We start from the raw sequence: 21,939 nt of genomic DNA, 5'->3' as shown, positions 1-21,939 counted from the left end.
GAAGGAAGAGATGTGGTAGAAAAAAAGTGTACAAGCAATAGGGATAACCGCACCCCTGGAGAGGATGGTGAAACAAAACCCATTCAGAAAATGTGGGGGAGATTCACAAAGAGTGGACTGCAGCTGGAGTCAGTGCTTCAAGAACCACCACGCACAGGCGTGATGCAAGACATGGGTTTCAGCTGTCGCATTCCTTGTGTCAAGTCACTCCTGAACAAGACACAGTGTCAGAAGTGTCTCGCCTGGGCTAAAAGACAAAAAGGACTGGACTGCTGCTGAGTGGTCCAAAGTTATGTTCTCTGATGAAAGTACATTTTGCATTTCCTTTGGAAGTCAAGGTTCCAGAGTCTGGAGGAAGAGAGGAGAGGCACAGAATCCACGTTGCTTGAAGTCCAGTGTAAAGTTTCCACAGTCAGTGATGGTTTGGGGTGCCATGTCATCTGCTGGTGTTGGTCCACTGTGTTTTCTGAGGTCCAGGGTCAACGCAGCCGTCTACCAGGAAGTTTTAGAGTACTTCATGCTTCCTGCTGCTGACCAACTTTATGGAGATGCAGATTTCATTTTCCAGCAGGACTTGGCACCTGCACACAGTGCCAAAGCTACCAGTACCTGGTTTAAGGACCATGGTATCCCTGTTCTTAATTGGCCAGTAAACTGGTCTGACCTTAACCCCATAGAAAATCTATGGGGTAATGTGAAGAGGATGATGCGATGCTCCAGACCAACAATGCTGAAGGCCACTATCAGAGCAACCTGGGCTCTCCTAACAGCTGAGCAGTGCCACAGACTGATCGACTCCATGCCACGCCACATTGCTGCAGTCATTCAGGCAAAAGGAGCCCCAACTAAGTATTGAGTGCTGTACATGCTCATACTTTTCATGTTCATACTTTTCAGTTGGCCAACATTTCTAAAAAATCCTTTTTTGTATTGGTCTTAAGTAATATTCAAATTTTCTGAGATACTGAATTTGGGATTTTCATTAGTTGTCAGTTATAATCATCACAATTAAAAGAAATGAACATTTGAAATATATCAGTCTGTGTGTAATGAATCAATATAATATACAAATTTCACTTTTTTAATGGAATTACTGAAATAAATCAGAGAGAGAGAGTGTGTGTGTGTGTGTGTGTGTGTGTGTACTGTATATAATATGTGGGGATGCTATAAACTTTGCAGCCTCCAGGAGGCACTAGCAGGGTGAGGAAGTCATTTATTTCAATCTTTCACTGTCAATAAAGGTCCAAATGACTGTGGCCTTACCTCATACAGAAGACATCCCAGGGACCAGATATCAGACTTAAAATTGTATCCGTTGGCATTGATCCTCTCTGGTGACATGTAGTACGGCGTCCCCACTGGGACAGACACAGTCACACACCAATCAAATGATCATTTTGTTCAACAGTTCAGAAAAACTATTTAACACTGGCACAGAACATGAATACTGATCATAGCATTAAACAGATATTAGGTATATAAAAAAACTCTTTCAAATAGTTTGGTCATTATTTAGATTTTTTAAGATTGGTTTCGGAGCATTTCGGGCCTTCATTTGACAGGACAGCTGAAGACAGGAAAGGGGGACTGACATGCTGCATCAACCAGGGCAGTCCTGTCAATTCTACCATCAGCACTAAAATACACAGCTGAGCTGTGTCCATTGTTTTTGCATGAACATGACATTCATGTACAGTATATTGTACATGTATTTATATGTATGTATGTTCTGTATAAAGGTGTACTGTATGTGCTTTACCTAAGGAGTGTGCTGCGGTGGTTTTGGAGCTGAAGAAGCGGCCTAATCCCAGGTCCCCCAGCTTCACCTCGCCTGTGGCTGTTATGAACACGTTGGCTGGCTTGATATCTGCTCAGGATACGGATAGAGAAAAATGAAATGCGAGGATGTTTGGGTAGAGCGGAGCGATGGATGACAGGGATAAATACATCAGTGGATAGCAATATGGAGGTGATGAAGTGTGCATCAGCTTACCTCGGTGCATGACTCTGCGCGAGTGCATGTGCTCCAGGGCGCTGCACAGCTGCACAAAATATTTCCATATGGTCCTCTCTGGGATCAGGCGCCTCTTCTTCTTGAAGTACTGCACAGATGGAAGGTTACGATGCTTATCTACGTGCGGCGTATTTATGGGACAAAGCACTGCTCCTATCTCCAGCAGTAATGCACCTATTGCCGAATGAATCATGTGTTGAGTTTGGGTCTACGTGTTTAATCTGAGCGAGGCCTCTGTGAGTCTGTGACTCCTGACCTTTATCATCTGTGACAGATCTCCAGCGTCCGCCAGCTCCAGAACAATGTTGAGCTCGTTGTCTTCGATGAAGGAGTCGAGGTATTTGATCACGTTGGGGTGATTGAGCTGCTGCAGTGGACAAACCCAACAAACACTCATTTGTCCTTTGTTCATTTCAACACATAGGAGCAGTACAGCTGAGCTCCCAGTGATAGTTTCCTCTAAACAACACTGGAAAAGTGTTCAATCATTCCCAGTGAACAGGCTGGTTCCACTTACCTTTAGTAGATCTATCTCTTTGATGCAGTCCTGGCGAGCCTTGGCATCCATCATCTCAAAGATCTGCGGGGACAACGAAACGAGGAAACAACACATGTACTCTTTAACTTAGAAAAACTATTTTTTTCACTGTAAAATGTTTCCTGGTCACAATTCTCTAATATAAGAGCCAAACATCTTTTTTTACATGTAAAAAAAAAAAAAAGTACATCAGCCAATGTATCTGATTACCAGAACTTTCTTTTTATGGTTCAGGTTCTAATGTGAATGACATAGAGTGGACTTTAGTAGAGCCTGAGCGATACGGGCCTCACAAGCCCAATATCAATATCATTATTTCAGTTTGTTTAAACAAACACCTTTAATGAGGAATCTCTAAATGTGGTAATTCAAACATTTTTTTAATTATGGTGAGTGGGACCTTCCACAGCACTCTCTGCTGGACAAACTGTGTAGTGGTGACACTGCTTCTCAAACAGATCTTTGGCATGTTGGTACCACAGACTGTATAGGTTGGGACGTCCAACCAATATACCCACAAGGAGCTCAAAGCCATCAATACTGTACCCACAATGCCAATGTCAGTTTTGCCCCCCAGTCTTGTTGATACATACAATATTTACAATGATAAAAGCACACCCTCTGTGCTAATAATGTTGAGAGTTTAGCAGACAGCAGAGGCGTGCACCTGGACTTTCTTGAGTGCGACCAGCTGTCCCTCCAGCAGGTACGTAGCTTTGTACACCTCACTGAACTGGCCCCGGCCGATCTTCTTCTCAATCCGCAGGTTGGACAGAGTGCAGCAGTACTTACAGCTGGGCACGCTTCTCTGCACAGGAAAACAATGTAGTGCATTACATAGCATGATTAAGCTTAGTGACATCTAGTAAACCTCACTCTCTAAAGAACAGACTACAGCGGACACTGCAGCAGTTTATTTCTCTGCTGAAATGCTTCAGCCCACCCCCTCCTCTCTGACTACACACTCAAGGCTAACTAGCTTCCTTTTAGGAATCTGAACTGATCTCCATGGTGATGGGCGACTTGTATGCAAGGCGGGCCGTTGGAATACCGTCCTGGATGGAACCGAAGCCCAAATACAGTTAGCTGTACTCAGTGCCAACTATGTGCATGGTCAGTTATTGTATTCTTGATGGATTCAATTCTTAACAACATTAGTTCATCACTGAGTAGTCATCAGTGTCTCTTAAAGTGTTTCTGCCACTGTCTGCATGCTACTTTACAGAGACGGAGTGTTTTTTGACATTGTGTTTAACAAACATAAGACGTGTATTGGAGAATGAGTAAAACCACACTAGTATGTGTGTATGCATCATTCTAACTCAAAGATCGAAGTACAAATCCCCAAAAGCAGAGCATTCTAGTCAGTCGTTAGTTTAGCCAGTAAAGGTGTGTTTTCATCGCTCTACGTGCTACTGAGTGTTTGCCCTGGGGATGGAATCTGTTAGTGAGTTTTAGAGGTGCTGCGTGGTAGATTTCCAGTCTTCATGCTAAGCTAAGATAGCATGCTGCTGGTGTAGCTTTACATTTGCCGTACAGACATGAGAGCGCTATCAATCTAACTCTCAGCAAGAAAGGGATGCAGCACATTTCCCAAAATGTCAAACTATTGCTTTTAAGTCTCTTTTATTTCTAAAGGCACTGTGTTTCCTGCTGTCCATTTCCCCAGTGTGTATGATCCCAGTAATGACCGAGCACACCATCACTCAGCACAGAGTATGCTAACGTGTTAGCTTGTTCCTTCAGCTTTTATCAAACGTAGGGAAACGTGTGTGAGCCGTACAGTTGGATTGTCAGAGTTTAAAGGACGGGGGGGATTGTGTTGACATCCATCTTATGGAACATATGCAACATTTAGCTTTTCTCCATTATCAGCACTGTGAACAGGGCTAATTATACACTGCTCAGAGCCGTACCTGTTCCTCCTGACCAGGGCTTTTGTACAGATTGTTGTGGTTGTCCAAGGCGGGCTGCTTTATGTTCTGAGCCTCCATTGTAGCATCCCACCCGTCCTCCTGCAACACACAAGAGACATCAGCCTTTATTGACACTCATAGAGAAGTTTAGGCTGAGTGTGGCCCACATGAGTTAAACTGGCTGAATTACAGTTTTAACGTAACCCTAACATGTTTAAATAGCCTTTTAAATAACTGAATCAGGTTTTTTAAGAAGTGTGCCGAGGGGTTTTCCACATGAATGGTCCCCTTGTGCCTGTGCCTCTTGTAGTGCTCATTTTGGACGCTTTGTTTTATCACAAACCTAACCCATAAAGACACACTACCCCCCCTAACCCTAACCACTAAAGGACTAACAGTTTGAAATGTGCTCTGTAGCACTCACATTTTCTGAAGAAACAGCCTCATTATACACTGGGATTCTCTGGAGTTACTTTTGCCAAGTTCTGAAGTGTTAATAACTTGTTTTGAAAATGTCTAAGATAGGGCAAGTTGCCACTTGCTTCCTTTCCTGAAACCAAAACATTACAAGCATTATTGCCCATCTCTGCTGAGTCAGCTTTAAACATTTAGCTGAGTGAACATGTGCTAACTTGCGCTCACCTCGGCTCTACTAAGCATTAAAATGTTAGCAATGCCTCCTGCCATTATTAGGTTACAGCGCAGGGACAGATCTGAGCTGCATACACATGGCAGGCTGCTGTTGATGAGGACTGTGCTGCTGTTGGCTTTCAAGGCCAGGATATCTCTCGGCATATACCTGTCTGACTCACAGCCCAGAGGAATCAACACTCTAATGGCTCAGATTCATCATTTCTTTCTGAATTCTCAAGTTCTAGTCATAGTTCCATTATCTTTATTGTCACTGTTCATCACCCCCCCCAACCGGCACCGTCAGACACCGCCCACCAAGAGCCTGGGTCTGTCCCAGGTTTCTCCCTAAAAAGGAGTTTTTCCTCGCCACTGTCGCACTGAATGCGTGTTCTTGGGGGAATTACTGGAATTGTTGGGTATTTGTAAATTATAGAGTGTGGTCTAGACTGACTCTATCTGTAAAGTGTCTCAAGATAACTCGTTATGATTTGATACTATAAATAAAATTGCAATTGAATTGAAATTCAGTGTTTCAGCGGTGTTCTTCTACCATGGCTGGCTCTTACACAATGTCTCAGCCAGAAAACTGTAACATTTAAAACAGAGTTCTGTTTAAAGAGAGAGAAAGATCAACACGGTGGAATCCTAAAGAAACAGAGCCTATATACTATATAAGTTGTTAAAAAAATAGCATGGATTCATCAAATCAAAGCAGTCCTCAAACATATCTTAATGTCATGTGATGTGCTGCTTCAGTACACAACAATATATCCCTGGGACCACTACACATGAACATTTAATATCCAGGAGTTCATGTTCTACACACCGCTGACTATCCCTCTAACAATTCAGCCACAATGAATGACCTTGGCCATACACTGTCCAGCCATGTAGTCTTGTGTTTTATTTGGGGAGGTTTTTAAATCAGGTTTTCAGCATTTTTTTGGTTACACTTCCCCACCTCTCTTTCCAAATCCAGAATAATACCAGGAAGAAATAATGACTGAAGCCAGATCCTAAAGAGTGCTTTCAGTTCACCATGCACTAGCGACCCTCATTTCAGACATTATGTTTACATGAACCCTCGCAGCTGTTTCCTCTTCCTGTCACAAGGAAAACTGCTCTGAGCCACTCAGAAATTCTACAGAAATGTCCAAAGAAATAATAGGAGGGAGGTCCATTACAATGAGTCAGACCAAAAAACAAGGTCTACTTTTCTAAACTCTTAGATGCCCCTCGGTGTGACTGTGAGCATGAATATGTTGCGTTAACACTGGGATCCACTGGTGTACACTGCCTCCTGCCCAAAGCATGCTGGCATATACTTCAGCCCCCTGCAGTGGATGGTTAGTCACGAGTCCACTGCAGTTAGAGATATAACACCATAAACAAACTTCAAGTGAGTCAAAGGAACATTAAGCACATTTTACTGGAAAACTATCAGCCGATGCAAAGAGTTCCCGGGTCAAAAACCATAGCAGTGGGGAGGGGCAGACATAACCCATAGATGTGTAGATGTGTAGCCTGAGCTTACCTGGTTAAGGTGTATACATGAACAAATATTAATATTAGAAGGAGTTATCTATGTCGGTTAACATAGGGATGAGAACTCTGATTTTAACCAGGGTAGGTGTTTACATAGCTTAAAGGGAAAACCGGGGTACTGCCTAAAAACCTGAATATAATCTGGTTTTTAAAATGCAGATAAACACACTGACTGATTAAACCGGCTCTTCCACAATTTGCGCACACCTCACCGTATCATTTCTCCTCTCAGCAGCTATTTCAACAGAATGATGTCATTCTTCTCAGTAAATGAATACTTGACATTTCCTGAGGACATCTCACGATGTCAGCTGCATACACTGCCATACTGACTGGCCAACAAAGAACAGTGACAAGTCGTCAAACCTCCAAAACCTGACGGGCCAGCATGCTTCAAACAAAAGTGTCTGACACGCAGCTTCTGCAGCCTCCCCCTAACCCCCCCACACCTTTCTGACATCCCAAATGGGAGTGTTGCGTCTAACAATTGTAACTTTCCAAAACAGACAATCTCAGACAGTCATCTTTTTTATTCCATGAATGCCTGCAGAGCAGAAGGCTATGGACTTATTTCTATCTCCACCCCTCCAGATGTTTTTGACTTTTCAAACTTGTAGTCTTCAACCAACGCTGCCTCGAGTGACATCACTTGAGAACATTTATCAGACTTTCACCCTCTGGTGCTTTATACAAATTAATTGGCATATGCAGCAGTACTCTGCAGAGTTCATCAAAATATACTGGATTCCAAACCTCTTTGGACATTGCTTTTGATCTGATCTCTCTCCCATGGAAGGCTTGGCCATGTGGACATTCAAAAATGGCATTAAAATGTTGACCATTATCAACTCTCTAAATTGTTCTCCAACCGGTCCAACTGAAGCCCAGCCCTCCTCCTCCAGTCCACAATTCAAAGTTCTGGTAAATGGGTCGATTAAACCGCTACACATGATCGGCCAACCTGTTCTCACTCCCAACTCGAAATAAATACAAATACGGATGCTTGGGCTCCCACAGGGAGGTTGGTTGGGGTGGTGGATGGGTCAAACATCACAGGACTTTCACCCAACTGTCCCGTTCTTCTTTTCTTAAACTCAACTGTCCCGTTCTTCTTTTCTTAAACTCAACTGTCCCGTTCTTCTTTACCTAAACCCAACTGTCCCGTTCTTGTCCTGTGTCACAGAAACGTCCCTTTTATAAGCCCACCCACAATCTTTTCCTTAACCTAACTGCGTCAAAAGTGACGCCAATAATCCCGACCCAGCTCGTTTAGATAAAGCACATTTAGATCTGACGCTAAAGGAGACTTTTAGCGTCAATAACAACGCCAAAGGCACCTGACATTCCCAGAGGGTCGGTATTTTACGCGATGGGAGTGAGAATGTGTTGGATTGGCGGTATACCGGCGAGCTAGGGCGCAGAGTAAAGAGGCAAAGCCTAGGTATATGTCATCATTGCTTCTGGAATTGGTTGAAAGGTCAGTGGCAAAGAGGTCAAGGTTGAAATCATTTGGACTGAGCGCAGCACTCGCCGGCAATCCTGAGTGGTCCACTCCCCCCATAGGAAAATTAATAATATAGGAAAAATATATTATATAGGAAAACAATGGAACGACCAGCGCAGAGCGGTTTTACCTGATGTAGTACTTGGAACGAAGCTGAATAATTGACCATTTATCTGTTAAAATGACTTTTAGCTAACTATTTCAACCATTTTTACAGTACCTATTATTAATAACTATAATAACTATTATTATTTCTACTAGTTATTTATTACTTTTACCTGTTTTAAATGCTGTGCTTGCCTGCTAACTAGTTTTCTCTTACATAACTGCAACATGTAGTGTTCAAATGTGACAGTTGACTTAATGTACATATTCCTTTCATCAAATCATAATTTCTATTTACTACCATGCTGCCAAATAACCCAGCATTCAGCTTTTTTAAACTTTGGAGAAACTTCTTCCAAACCTCAAATATGCCAAAGGACAGAGGGGACGTGTGAAGACATACATGTCTTCCTGCTGGATGGACACAAAGCAGTCCTCCAGTCCCACAGGACACAGCTCCCTGTCACAGCTGACACGTGACTAATTTTAGCCACATATTTGACCTCGGATGCCCAGGCATCCTCATAACCCCCCCATGCTGCTGCTAGTTCACGTAATGCCTGCAGAAACACACAGCTGTATGAGTGTGTGTCTCTAAATGTTGTTTCACATTGTATTTAATAGCTTAACAACCAACTTCAAAAGGTTAAGAAAAAGGTGATTAAGTTGCAGTAATTGAATGGTAATGCGGTTACAAATGTTTTATTAAAAACGCCATTTTGAGAAACTGACCTGCAGAATTTATGAATGTCTTGCACTGGTTTCCTGTTATGAAAGAGAAGCCTCCAGAGAGGAACTAAACGTCAGTCACTCAGTGTCTGGATTACAGCATGCCTTCATTCAGCAGGCTGACAGTCAGACAGCATTACGCTGATTTGGCAGCCGCCACATGTTTATGACAATATGTTAATAGTGTGAGCAGGGGACATGAAAGGAAAATTCAGTCTCAAACAATGCTTTTCAGTCAGAATGGTGTGTGAGTGCTGCGTCCTGCCCCGACACAGACAGCAGGAACCAATCAACGTCCACAGTGGGAAGCATCGTTTCCATACGGTCCTCACAGCCGTATGCTAACGTGCTCGCTAGCTTTGCGGGCTAAGTAGCTTTTGCAGCTTTTCAAACTGAGTAAAGAGACTTTAGCGTTAACCGTGGCCCAACACAAGCACGCAGTACACGGCAACAGGTAGCTCGAGCATAAACAGCTTAGAAACGTGTCACGGTTTAATGTCTTCTTACCTGTAGAGGAGTCAGTTCTGTGCTGCTGCTCACTGCAAACCCTTCACACAGCACTGGTCCCTCCTGCTGGCTGCTGCTGTTGTGCAACTCCCCTACAGACACACACACATACCCTCTCTCGCTCTCTGTCTCTCTCTCTCTCTCTGTCTCTGTCTCTCTCTCTCTCTGTCTGTCTCTGTCTCTCTCTTGGAGCTTACCTTGAGAAACAGACGTGTACATTGCAAAGCAAGTGTGAAATAAAACAATAAGTAAAGATCTAGAGTAGAAAGTTAACAGAGCTGTGTAACATTGTAATGATATGAAAACCTGTACAGTTTAACAATGTATAGCCTACATATGACTGATCAACATAAGAAAAAAGTGTGGACACTACAGTTAAAAATATGAATAGCAATAAGTGAGAGGTGTGTCTGATTGACAGATGGTTGCAGTCTCCATTTACTGGTTTTATTTTGTTGGACGTCCTGTTCATGTCCCTGCAGCTCCCACGTGGCGCTGCTGTAATCACCCAGCAGGTATATACGTTCTGTATCTCTGTCTGTGGTTCTGTGGTTGCTCAGTGCAGATTGCTGACATAACTGAATGAGAGGAGGGATACTTCAAAGTAACCTCAGTAAAGTGGTGGTCAGGTTGTGACAAGTGTTTGTTAAAAAGTAGGTCAAACATCCCAGCTCCCTCTCTCTACACTCAGCATCTTCTATTGCGATGGAGCCATCGTTTCCTGACAGAAAGTACAAGAGACACTTCAGTAGAAGTGTTTAAGTCTGAGTCTGATCTCACAGGAGACTCTTGGACCTTTTGTAACCATCTTCAGATGTAGAAACACGTTTTGCTACCTGCTTGCCTGCTCAGAAGGGACAAAAGCAACAGGAGAGCAACCCCAACACATGACATCATAAAGCCCTATCTCCTCAGGAGAGAAGGGGGGAGGTGGGGAGTTTACCCAGCACCCAAGCAAAGCATGTGATTTCATCAAAGTGGATTCATTTATTTTCTGTTTAAATTTGGTATGATATGATATGGATGATTCTCACTTCTGTTCCATCTTTGTTGGGAGTCGCACATGCTCAGTAGCTAGGTAAGGACTACTAGCCAGTCAGAAGCAGAGTATGAGGGCGTGCCCTGACAGTAGCTAGGTAAGGACTACTAGCCAGTCAGAAGCAGAGTATGAGGTCGTGCTCTGACAGTACCTAGGTAAGGACTGCTAACCAGTCAGAAGCACAGTATGAGGGCGGGCCCTGACAGTACCTAGGTAAGGACTACTAGCCAGTCAGAAGCAGAGTATGAGGGCGGGCCCTGACAGTACCTAGGTAAGGACTACTAGCCAGTCAGAAGCAGAGTATGAGGGCGTGCCCTGACAGTAGCTAGGTAAGGACTACTAGCCAGTCAGAAGCAGAGTATGAGGGCGTGCCCTGACAGTACCTAGGTAAGGACTACTAGCCAGTCAGAAGCAGAGTATGAGGGCGTGCCCTGACAGTAGCTAGGTAAGGACTACTAGCCAGTCAGAAGCAGAGTATGAGGGCGTGCCCTGACAGTAGCTAGGTAAGGACTACTAGCCAGTCAGAAGCAGAGTATGAGGGCGTGTCCTGACAGTACCTAGGTAAGGACTACTAGCCAGTCAGAAGCATTTTTATCAGTTTCTCTTTATTGAGATGGTGCTCCATCTTTATTCTTTGTTTAAAACATGAAACAACTTTTGCTGAGTGCAGGCATTCTATGATGCATATTAATTAATGTCAATTAACCCATATATGCTACAGGCATAAGGCCAAACTGAGGAGGCACAGCGGCCAAAGTCCAATTATTTGGCCTTGATCGGGCCAAATTCTTCTGTCCGAACCCGGCCCGCGTCCGACAGAGCAGTAACCCGGCCCGAGCCTGACAGGCATTAAGATATTTATGTCCGAGCCCGACCCGAGCCTGACTCAGTTACAATCTCATTTTTTTCTCATACTAATGACACATGTAGGTTTGTTTGTGTGGAAAGCTTTCATTAAGCAGCTGTAGGAAGGCATTCAGAAATGTCAACAGATGACGTCATCAGGACAACAAGCTCACGTTAATAAGCTGTCAAAATGTTCAATGTGTTAACCTTCACTGCTTGCTTTGTTTCCGACCATGATCAGAAAACCAGGGGAGACTCGGTACCTCCAGGGCCGCCGTTATAACATGAATAACTCTGCCCCGGTCGCATTTACACGTCTGCTCCTCTTTCTCTATCTCTCGTCTGACAAGCTTCCACATAGACACACACACACACACACACATGAGCTCTCTTAAAGGAGCCGCAGCACCATTTTACAACAAATGTCTTATCACGCTGATGTGACCGAGCCCTGCCTGAACCCGACCATAATTTCTAAATATCTGTCCAAACCCGGCCTGGCCCGTTGGGATCCGTCGGGACCCGTCGGGCTCTGGTCAGGTATCCATGCCTTATGACCAACTGCCACGTTGCTCGTTTGAAAGCCATGATGTCTCTCTCTTTCTCATGGGTGGGCCAAATTCTCTGGGCGGGCAAAGCAGAGAAAGGGGAGGTAACCTTTCCCCTTATGATGTCATAAAGGGAAGAATCCAGATCGGCCCATCTGAGCTTTCATTTTCTCAAAGGCAGAGCAGGATACCCAGGGCTCGGTTTACACCTATCACCATTTCTATCCACTGGGGGGCCATAGGCAGGCTGGGGGAACTCACATTTATGTTAAAAAACCTCATAAAGTGACATTTTCATGCTTTGGGACCTTTAAGAATTTTTTTTTTTGGTTACAACTCAACCAGTTTTGCGTCTGGCGGGCAAGTTTGAGTGACTTCCATCCTTCCACTACAACTTTGCGTCTTGCAGGGTTGGTAAGCCCAGGGTAGCGTCTGGCGACTGGGAAGGGCACTTGCGCCTGGCAGTGCTAGCAAGCCAATGGTTGTGTAAATGGTGTAAATAGTTAATTTATCTATCTATCTATCTATCTATCTATCTATCTATCTATCTATCTATCTATCTATCTATCTATCAATCTTCAGTAGTAGCCTACCTGAGGTAAAACATTTCAGTGTCTTAACACAGTCAGCAGCACAAACTTCACTTGTCTAGTTCATTCATTTGGTGTAGCTGCATAGAATAAAGCATTGAAGTCATTGTCAAATTGCCCTGCTTTACCTCCAGTTTGCTGAAGGTGACTGAACCGTTGACCATCCCTTGTACAGCGGGGGAGTTGGATATCTCCCTCTGATGACAGCTTTATTTGTTTCTCCCCAGCAGCACACGTCTCAGGGGTTGTGCTGTGGGTGCTACACTCTGATCAATATGACTGTTTTGCTTGGTGTTCAGTTTACCAACCCCTTGACAGTTTGAGACATCTGAAGTCTGTGACTGTGGATATGTTTTTGCCCACTCTCAGCACATGTAGCTCAATAGCAGTTTTCTTACTATTGATCTACTTTTCCAGTGGCTCTCCTATTACTGTGAACTTAGTCTATATCCCATGACGTTCCACTTCCGGGTTTGCTTCGTTGCCGCTGGGAATTCCGCCGTTTTTGGCCTGATGTCCATTACCTTCCTCTTTCTTTGTGTTGGAATTTTAAACAACTTTTGAACTTTCCACCAAAACAAGTTCCTTCCCGAGGCTATTTTGCAGCGTGGCTCTGTACGGCGCATAGCACCGCCCAAGACGATTGTCGGAGGAAGGTCTGGCTATGCGAGACTACTGTGAACTCTGCCTCTGTGTTCCCTTTTCCTATCCATATTTTAGCATTCAAATGCAAACGTTCCTGGTAGGAGCACCTTGGAAAAGTTTGTTAATTGGCTTGGAGGAGACACACTTTCTCTTTTGTCTGATTTAACACATTTCACAGTCTGTCTGCAGTTTGACCTGCGTATCTTAGCAAAGTGGTCTTTTCCATTGCATTTAGTTGTCCTGTCACTGGGCAGCCAAGTGATCTCTATGTCTACATTTGACGTAAGTAAACTTTATTTATAAAGCAGCTTTCAAAACCATGGTTCCACAGTGCTGTAGCTACAGTGGAACATTAGTTCAAACGGGAGGAAGTAGTTTGGCTAAGAACAAACATTAACGTAATGGTAAAATAAAAACTAGAAAATAAAAGGAAAACAGAAGTAAAACACTCAAACAATAAAACAAAAAAAAAACATCCAGGAGGCACAACACACATTACAGGACAAAGGACACATGAAACAAACACGTTTTTAACAGCTTCTTAAAACCATCGACTGGCTGCATTTTTATAACCAGGGGAGGACTGTTCCAGTGGGTGGGAGCAGCCACTCTGAAGACGCAGTCACCTTTGGTTTGCTGAGATTTCGGTACAGGAAGAAGACCTTGGTCGGCAGATGTCAGTGATCTTACTGAGGCCCAGCAGAGGATGTTCAACCTGCCAAAGACAATGATGGTGCACTTCTACACAGCCATCATTGAGTCCATCCTCACATCCTCCATCATCATCTGGTACGCTGCTGCCACTGCCAAGGACAAGGGCAGACTGTCCTCACATCCTCCATCATCATCTAGTACGCTGCTGCCACAGCCAAGGACAAGGGCAGACTGTTCTCACATCCTCCATCACCATCTAGTACGCTGCTGCCACTGCCAAGGACAAGGGCAGACTGTTCTCACATCCTCCATCACCATCTGGTACGCTGCTGCCACTGCCAAGGACAAGGGCAGACTGTTCTCACATCCTCCATCACCATCTGGTACACTGCTGCCACTGCCAAGGACAAGGGCAGACGGCAGTGTATCACCTGCTCTGCTGAGAAGGTGATTGGCTGTAATCTGAACACCTCCAGGATACTGAGGCGGGCAGGAAAGATTGTTTCTGATCCCTCTCACCCCAGACACAAACTGTCTCCCCCACCTTCCCCTCTGCAGTCAGCCTCACCAACAAGGTGCCGGACCCCCACCACATCCTGCACTAAAACCATGAAGCCTCTTTTTTTGTTAAATAGTTATCTGTAGGCCTGTATGTATTTGTTTCTGTTTTTATTGTTTATTTCATTTCATAGTTTGAATATGTTTTTATGTATGCACCATTATCCAAGGCAAATTCCTAGTACGTGCTACTTACCTGGCAATAAATACTTTTCTGATTCTGAAATGGTATCAGCCATACAACTCAAATCAACACATGTATCCTTACACACACGCACGCGCACACACACGCGCGCGCACACACACACACACACACACACACACACACACACACACACACGCACACGCACAGTATGGTAGACTACAGGAGCAGTAAATAACGGCCGACCCGCCCATGGTGTTGAGCAGTATTGTGGGAGCTGTAGTTTGTAGCTTTACACGGAACAGTCTACAGACCGACGGCTCTGCTACAATATACTCAATGTCCCATGGTTCAGCGCGGCGCGGAGCGTGATCTCCGCGTCACCGCAGACAGACATGGCGGTGTGTAGCTCTGTGTGACAGCTTAGCATCAGGTTAGCATCTGAACACAGCTCCGGACAGACTCCGCTGCCCGCCGCCGCTTCAGGATGGGTTCCCGAATCAGGTGAGAGTGTCCGCCCTCGGCCGCGCGGCCCGGCAGCCCGCCTAACGCAGCCTCTGCTAGGGGAGATAGAGTAACGGTAGGCCCGCTGGACTTGTTGCGACACAGGCTAAAAACACTGACTCCACAAAGCGTTCAGGTGGCTCTTCTGGTCTGCTAACAAGTAGACACAAGATGAGACATGTCTGTACCATAGGTGTGTCCAGCAGAGGTGTGTGGCAGTGCGTGCGTGCGTGTGTGTGTGTGTATGCAGCCTCCAGATGTTGGAACATAACACCTCTGTCAGATCACTCCTCTGCTCCATCATGTAGACGCTGCAGACTCCCAGCAGTCTGACTCCAGCTGTCGGTGAACTGGGGCATCCTAGTCCCTGGTTTTATGTGTATAATGAGCTCTTGATATGTCATCATAATGGTAGGAAAGTGACTGTGACATCTGCACCATCACAACGTCCCTGACTACTGTACAGGTCTTCATGAGGCCATGCACTGTTGAGCAGCAAAGAGACAGTGATACATTAGACACAGTGGTCAGGAGTGTTGATGTCTACAGGCTCTACACACATGTGGGGATTAGATAGATAGATTATAAAATACACTTTATAGTCCCCAAGGGGGAATTTGTATTGGGCATAGTGCTACAATCTGTTGCTTCACACAAAAAACATTCTAAAATAAACATGAAATAAACATAAGATCATAAGAGCAACGGAGCATCATAGATAGATAGATAGAGTCTTTATTGTCCCATAGGGATAATCATTTCCACACATCTTCTTTTCATGTTCCATAGCACAACAACACATATACAAAAAAATGACATTAGGTCACCCACATAGACACATCAAATGTGAAAACTACAAAGCAACTGAGGTGGTGGTGGCAGTATTACAGTTTGTTCAGCACTGTGATGGCGGTGGGGACAAAACTTTTTTTTTTTTAAATAGCCTTTGGGACATAAAGGAAGGACACATATGACTTTACAGACAGTATGAGATCTTAAAAAGTGACTGTTATAATTAAAGTGCAAAAGGTGCTGGTGTTTTTATTGCACTTTGCTCTGTTTTGCTAAGATTTCCTGTTGGAGTTCAGCAGCTTGTTAGAGGTTGGGATAAAGGATAACTGAAGTCTGTTGGTTCTACATAGAGATGTTCCGATACCAGTATCGGTATCGGCTCCGATACTGCCTAAAACGCTGGTATCGGTATCAGGAAGTACTGGAGTTTATGCACCAATCCGATACCACGTAATAAAGCCCTAAAGATCTACGTTAAAGTAGTTTATTTACGTTCTTTTTCCGTTATAACTGAGTGTCAAACTGCAGAATAAAAGAACGTTCTGGGGTATTACAATACACAAAGAGTTTAACCTGAGCCAGACCGATAACAAAGATAAATAATATCACATCCATACAGGGATAGTAGTATACAGCTGTTAAAACATAATAAAATATATGACACACTGGTATCGGATCGGTACTCGGTATCGGCTGATACGCAAGTTCAGGTATCAGAATCAGTAACGGGGAAGCAAAAAATGATATCGGACCATCTCTAGTTCTACATCTCCGCACACGGACTCTTCTCCCTGATGGCTGAAGTTTTAGATTAGGGAGGGTCCCAACCCTGTGTGGCGCATGTTGATTCTTAGTAAACTTATGTTGTTGCAGGCCAAACATCAGCATGTAGATTATTGGGTTGAGTTGTAGAAAAGTGTGAACTAAAGCAGAGTTTAAGTGGGAATGATCCATGTGTGTGGTTTGGAGCCCCCTCTCAGTGTCCTGTGTGCTGTGTTGCAGGGAGAGCCCTGAGTCCACCTTCGAGCTGTATGTGGAGGTGGCCCACCCAGGCACACACAGCGCCGGTGAGTATCTCAACGCACACAGCTTCTCTTTTGGGGGGGGCGGGGTCAGGGCGGGGTGCATTTCAACTGTTATCACACGTCAACAATAATACAAAGACACAGAAATACAATAAATACATATATTACATCAACATATGTGTTAAATATATATCATTTTAACACAATACAGTGTTTCCCTCAGATTAGAAAGTAATGTTTGCAAACAGGCATGAAAGGTGCAGAGCAATGCTTTTTCTTCATTAAATCTCACACACACACACACACACACACACACACACACACACACACACACACACACACACACACACACAGGTTGGATGGAAGAGTTTATGAGTCATAAATGTTGCAACGTGTGACTCATTTCCAGGCTGCTGAGGTTGTCGTTGTATTTCTAAGAATTTCACAATTTCCTGTCGAATGTCCACACTAATCTTCTTCTGTCTCACCTTCTGCTGTTAAATGTGGAACCTTGTGGCCTTATAGATCTAGATATTTAAATGAATGAATGAAATGTATGCGCGCATGATTACATGAATTACTTCCAAAAGATGCTATTACCTTAAAACATGAGGAATACAGTCGAGTGTTGAAGTAGAACAAAACTTTCTCCCATAATGCAACAGAGTGAAGCTGTCCTCTCTAACAGTCCTGTCCTCTGTCTGTCCTCTCTAACAGGGCCAGAGGTGCGGAGACAGTATCCTGAGGACTACACAGAGCAGGTTAGAGTGACTTCGCTGTGTTATTTATCAGTTCTTTTTTTTTTTTTTGTTTTCTTGTCCTTGAATGTAAACTCTAACCCGTCATGTGTCCCTGCTGTGGGCTCGGTTAGTGGCAGTATGTCCCAGAGGGACCGGGTCATGTGTCCCTGCTGTGGGCTCTGTTTCTGGCAGTATGTCCCAGAGGGACCGGGTCATGTGTCCCTGCTGTGGGCTCTGTTAGTGGCAGTATGTCCCAGAGGGACCGGGTCATGTGTCCCTGCTGTGGGCTCTGTTAGTGGCAGGATGTCCCAGAGGGACCGGGTCATGTGTCCCTGCTGTGGGCTCTGTTAGTGGCAGGATGTCCCAGAGGGACTGGGTCATGTGTCCCTGCTGTGGGCTCTGTTTCTGGCAGTATGTCCCAGAGGGACCGGGTCATGTGTCCCTGCTGTGGGCTCTGTTAGTGGCAGGATGTCCCAGAGGGACTGGGTCATGTGTCCCTGCTGTTGGCTCTGTTAGTGGCAGTATGTCCCAGAGGGACTGGGCCATATGTCCCTGCTGTGGGCTCTGTTATTGGCAGTATGTCCCAGAGGGACCGGGTCATGTGTCCCTGCTGTGGGCTCTGTTATTGGCAGTATGTCCCAGAGGGACCGGGTCATGTGACCCTGCTGTGTGCTCTGTTAGTGGCAGTGTGTCCCAGAAGGACTGGGTCATGTGTCCCTGCTGTTGGCTCTGTTAGTGGCAGTATGTCCCAGAGGGACTGGGCCATATGTCCCTGCTGTCTGCTGACTGTAGTCAATACAATTTTATTTACAGTGTCAGATCATAACAGGAGTTATCTCAGGATAGCCTAGAAATCTAGACCACCCTAGCGGCAGCAAATGTCATTTGCAGCCAGGGTCGTCTAGCAACTCTCCGTTGGCTTGCGAGAAAAACAAATTCTGGTCAGGCCAATCACATCGTGTATATAGTCGGTGGGCGGGCTTAACATAATGACGGCAGAGTTGCGACGGTTCCGCGTGAATTCCCTTCTACTTGAAAACAAAGAAGATGGCTGCTGCTGCTGGTGAACAGCGGTCTTTGGAATCGGCTTTGGCCGCGACTCTGGAAGACTTGGAGTCATTCTCTGTTGGGAGTTTTGCTGACCGGATACGGAAAAAGTTGAATCTATCAACTAGCGTTGCTCTGGTTGGCTATGAGTGCAGAGGGAATTTGAAAGACAACCGTTTATCCCGCCCCTCGGATTGAGCCCTGTCAATGGTGAGTTCCCAGACCCAACATCTGGATGTGGGTCAGGCTTGTCAGGCTAATCTCAGGACACTTTACAGGTAGAGTAGGTCTAGACCACACTCTATAATTTACAAAGACCCAACAATCCCCCCCATGAGCAAGCATTTTGTGACCAGGAAGATTTTCCTTTAAGCAGGCAGAAGCCTCAGACAGACTCAGGCTCTTGGTGTGCAGCCATCTGCCGGTTGGGACACAGAGACCCTGATACAGATATACAGAAATAGAATTCATAATAATTATAGCAGTTGGTATAAACAGTGGCAATTATAGTAACAATTAAGATAACTATGACTAGAAATAATAGGCGTAGCAGGGCGTTGAGCAGGACCACGGCAGCAGCTGCAACCATGATCCAGGTGCCACCCTGATCCAAGGAAACATGCTGGGCGAGAAAACACAAGGACTCCGGGGAATAAGCTCCCCAGAGATAAGTTAGTAACAAGCATTTCTGGGACATGGATGCACACAGATGGAAAGAGAGGAGAGAGGAGCTCAGTGTGTCAAAGGAAGTCCCCCGGCCGTCTAAAGCTATAATAGCATAACTACAATAAGAGCTGGTGCAAGGCAAACCTGAGCCAGCTCCATAAGGGTTGATAGATGAATCTGATGACTATGAAGAGAAGCAGAGAAGAGAAGGGGTGCTGTGTCTGTAGCGATACACCCTCCCCTGCCGGTCTAGGCGAACGCTGCAACTCCTCACTATATAACTACTCACTGTAATCTATTACATCTGTCCCCACAGGAGACGCTTCAGACTGTGCCCAAGTTCTGCTTCCCCTTCAGCATGGACAGGTACACACACACGCACACACACACACAGGGACATTTTTCTTTTTCTTTTGTCTACATATATTTTTGTATCAAAATGCCTCTCTCTTCTTTCTCTTCTTTTCCTGTAAAAGTGAAAAATCTTTGTGCTGACTCATGTTAACTCTGGGGCAGTACACTGAATGTGTCCAGTCAATGAGCCTCGCTGTGGGCAGCTCCTTATCTCTCCACAGCTCTGTTCACAGCCATGCCCCCCCCCACACACACACACACACACACACACACACACACACACACTCCCTGTCTCTCTCTCCGTCTGCAGTCTGACAGTTAACCAGGTGGGTCAGAACTTCACCTTTGTGTTGACTGACATCGAGAGCAAACAGAGATTTGGTTTCTGTCGCCTCTCCTCCGGCGCTCACACCTGCTACTGCATCCTCAGGTCAGTGTTTCCGTACAGTCTATGGTAGAAACGCACAGTAATGAATACGTTTCATGAAATAATGAATGAATGTCTGTGTTTCTGTCCTCTCAGCTACCTGCCCTGGTTTGAAGTCTTCTACAAGCTGCTGAATGTCCTCGCAGACTACACCATCAAAGGCCAGGTGAGTCCTGGCGGGGACGCATCCCCTCCTTGGGACATTGTGTTGGGTCCCATTCAGTGGTGTAGTCTCCGTGATACGCAGGTATACGCAGTATACCCACTAAGAAAGCTCCAGGATTTCCATAGACCCACTTAAAAATGCCCAATGACACGTAACAACATACTTTACATTATATTTTTGATATATTTTGAATTGTCATCTGTGTTTTCCTTCGATAGGCTAAATAAAGGGATTTCCACCATAAATTGGTGCATTAAAGTCTATCAGAATGCAGGAAATGAAGTCTTTGACGCTCAAAGTTTCCCCGGGGGAGGACACCTAGACGCCCCCACTATGATATGTCCATTATGATCCATATATTTATATAGTACAGTATACCCACTAAAATACATTAGACAACACCACAGGTCACGTTTCTCACCCAAAGTGTAGCTGTGTGTCCGCTCTCATCAGGATCTTTCTTTTCGCTCGAGTTTTCACCCAAAGAGTCGTTGCTATGGAGATCATATACCGTCTCGTCTCGTCTTGTTGGTGTGAACTGGTAGGTTTAAGAACGCTGCAGACCGACGCGTTGCCAATAGTTGCAAGATTACACTCGCCTCGTTGCGAATCTTTGGTTGGAACTGGGCTTACCTGTGTGGAGTTGTGTTTCTGTTTCTGGCATTACAATGATGTAATGCGTCTTTTTTTAAGTTGCCAGTGCGTGGGTTTAGAATCTTGTGAATGTTTCAGGAAAGCCAGTGGCAGGAGTTCCTGGTGTCCCTGCATACGCTGCCCGTCCCCGAGCCTGGCGTCCCGGTTCATCTGGGCGTGGTGAGTCTCTCTGATTGGTTGGAGGATGATTCCTACACTCACTGCTCTGATGCAGCACCATGCATCTAGTAGAGGAGACCTCTCTGGATTTTACTGACCCTCTGCTCTCTGTTTCCTGCAGCACTCCTTCTTCACTGTGCCTGACATCAGGGAACTGCCCAGCATACCTGAGAATGTGAGTGCATACGCACACACATACACACAGACACACAGACACACACAGACACACACACACACACACACACACACACACACACACACACACACACACACACAAACAACCCACGCACACACACACAGACCCATGCACACACACACGCGCACACAAGCATGCACGCACACACACATACACGCATACACACGGCACATAGATCCATCAATTGATTGACTTTTTTTTTTTAAGTGTTGAAAGTCTTAAGTCACGTGTTTGATCTAGAAAGTGATATTTTTGGCCTTATAATTGGTAATAATGAGATAGCAAGTGCTATATCTACTATGTTGTAATTATGAGGTATGAGAATGCTGCTCTTGCAGCCTTCACTAGCCCAGGATTGAAGTAATACATATCTGTTGAGCTGATACTGAGATCTCTGATCATACTGAATCCTGGTTCACTGGTCTTTACCCAACAACTAACTCTGATTTGTTTTTCTCTTGTTGTGTTTGACCCTGCAGAGAAACCTAACCGAGTACTTTGTAGCAGTAGATGTCAATAACATGCTTCATCTGTACGCTAGTATGCTTTATGAACGTCGAATCCTCATCTGCTGTAGCAAACTAAGCACTGTAAGTAGAGCTCCTTCTCTCTCCCACAGCCCTGTGTCAGTCTGTCAGTATTCAGCAGTCCTTCAGACTCATCTCATGAAGTGGCATATGTATGACACGCTAA

General features: G+C 45.0%; 2 protein-coding genes across 3 annotated transcripts in view; one reads left to right on the top strand and one right to left on the bottom strand.

Annotated features, from left to right (window-relative positions):
• Window positions 1–9,576, bottom strand: part of nek6 (NIMA-related kinase 6) — an 11,743-nt gene extending 2,167 nt beyond the window's left edge. The window contains exons 1-8 of the mRNA XM_078272126.1: window positions 9,495–9,576; window positions 4,472–4,570; window positions 3,223–3,363; window positions 2,535–2,597; window positions 2,274–2,384; window positions 1,997–2,105; window positions 1,763–1,870; window positions 1,267–1,361 (exon numbers count right to left, since the gene is read on the bottom strand). Coding sequence (XP_078128252.1) covers window positions 1,267–1,361; window positions 1,763–1,870; window positions 1,997–2,105; window positions 2,274–2,384; window positions 2,535–2,597; window positions 3,223–3,363; window positions 4,472–4,549 — 705 coding nt within the window. The 5' untranslated portion in view covers window positions 4,550–4,570; window positions 9,495–9,576. The remainder of the gene's footprint in view (window positions 1–1,266; window positions 1,362–1,762; window positions 1,871–1,996; window positions 2,106–2,273; window positions 2,385–2,534; window positions 2,598–3,222; window positions 3,364–4,471; window positions 4,571–9,494) is intronic.
• Window positions 9,577–14,878: 5,302 nt separating this feature from the next.
• Window positions 14,879–21,939, top strand: part of dennd1a (DENN/MADD domain containing 1A) — a 31,874-nt gene continuing 24,813 nt past the window's right edge. For both annotated transcript variants that reach the window (XM_078270864.1, XM_078270865.1), the window contains exons 1-9: window positions 14,879–15,020; window positions 16,815–16,879; window positions 17,555–17,598; window positions 19,607–19,656; window positions 19,955–20,074; window positions 20,168–20,237; window positions 20,970–21,050; window positions 21,172–21,225; window positions 21,726–21,836. In XM_078270864.1, the coding sequence (XP_078126990.1) occupies window positions 15,004–15,020; window positions 16,815–16,879; window positions 17,555–17,598; window positions 19,607–19,656; window positions 19,955–20,074; window positions 20,168–20,237; window positions 20,970–21,050; window positions 21,172–21,225; window positions 21,726–21,836 (612 nt within the window). In that variant the 5' untranslated portion in view covers window positions 14,879–15,003. The remainder of the gene's footprint in view (window positions 15,021–16,814; window positions 16,880–17,554; window positions 17,599–19,606; window positions 19,657–19,954; window positions 20,075–20,167; window positions 20,238–20,969; window positions 21,051–21,171; window positions 21,226–21,725; window positions 21,837–21,939) is intronic.

Source organism: Sander vitreus, chromosome 16, assembly GCF_031162955.1.
Source record: "Sander vitreus isolate 19-12246 chromosome 16, sanVit1, whole genome shotgun sequence".
Classification (NCBI taxonomy): domain Eukaryota; kingdom Metazoa; phylum Chordata; class Actinopteri; order Perciformes; family Percidae; genus Sander; species Sander vitreus.
The sequence above is the reverse complement of the archived record's forward strand: the minus strand, read 5'-3'. Positions and strand labels throughout refer to the sequence as shown.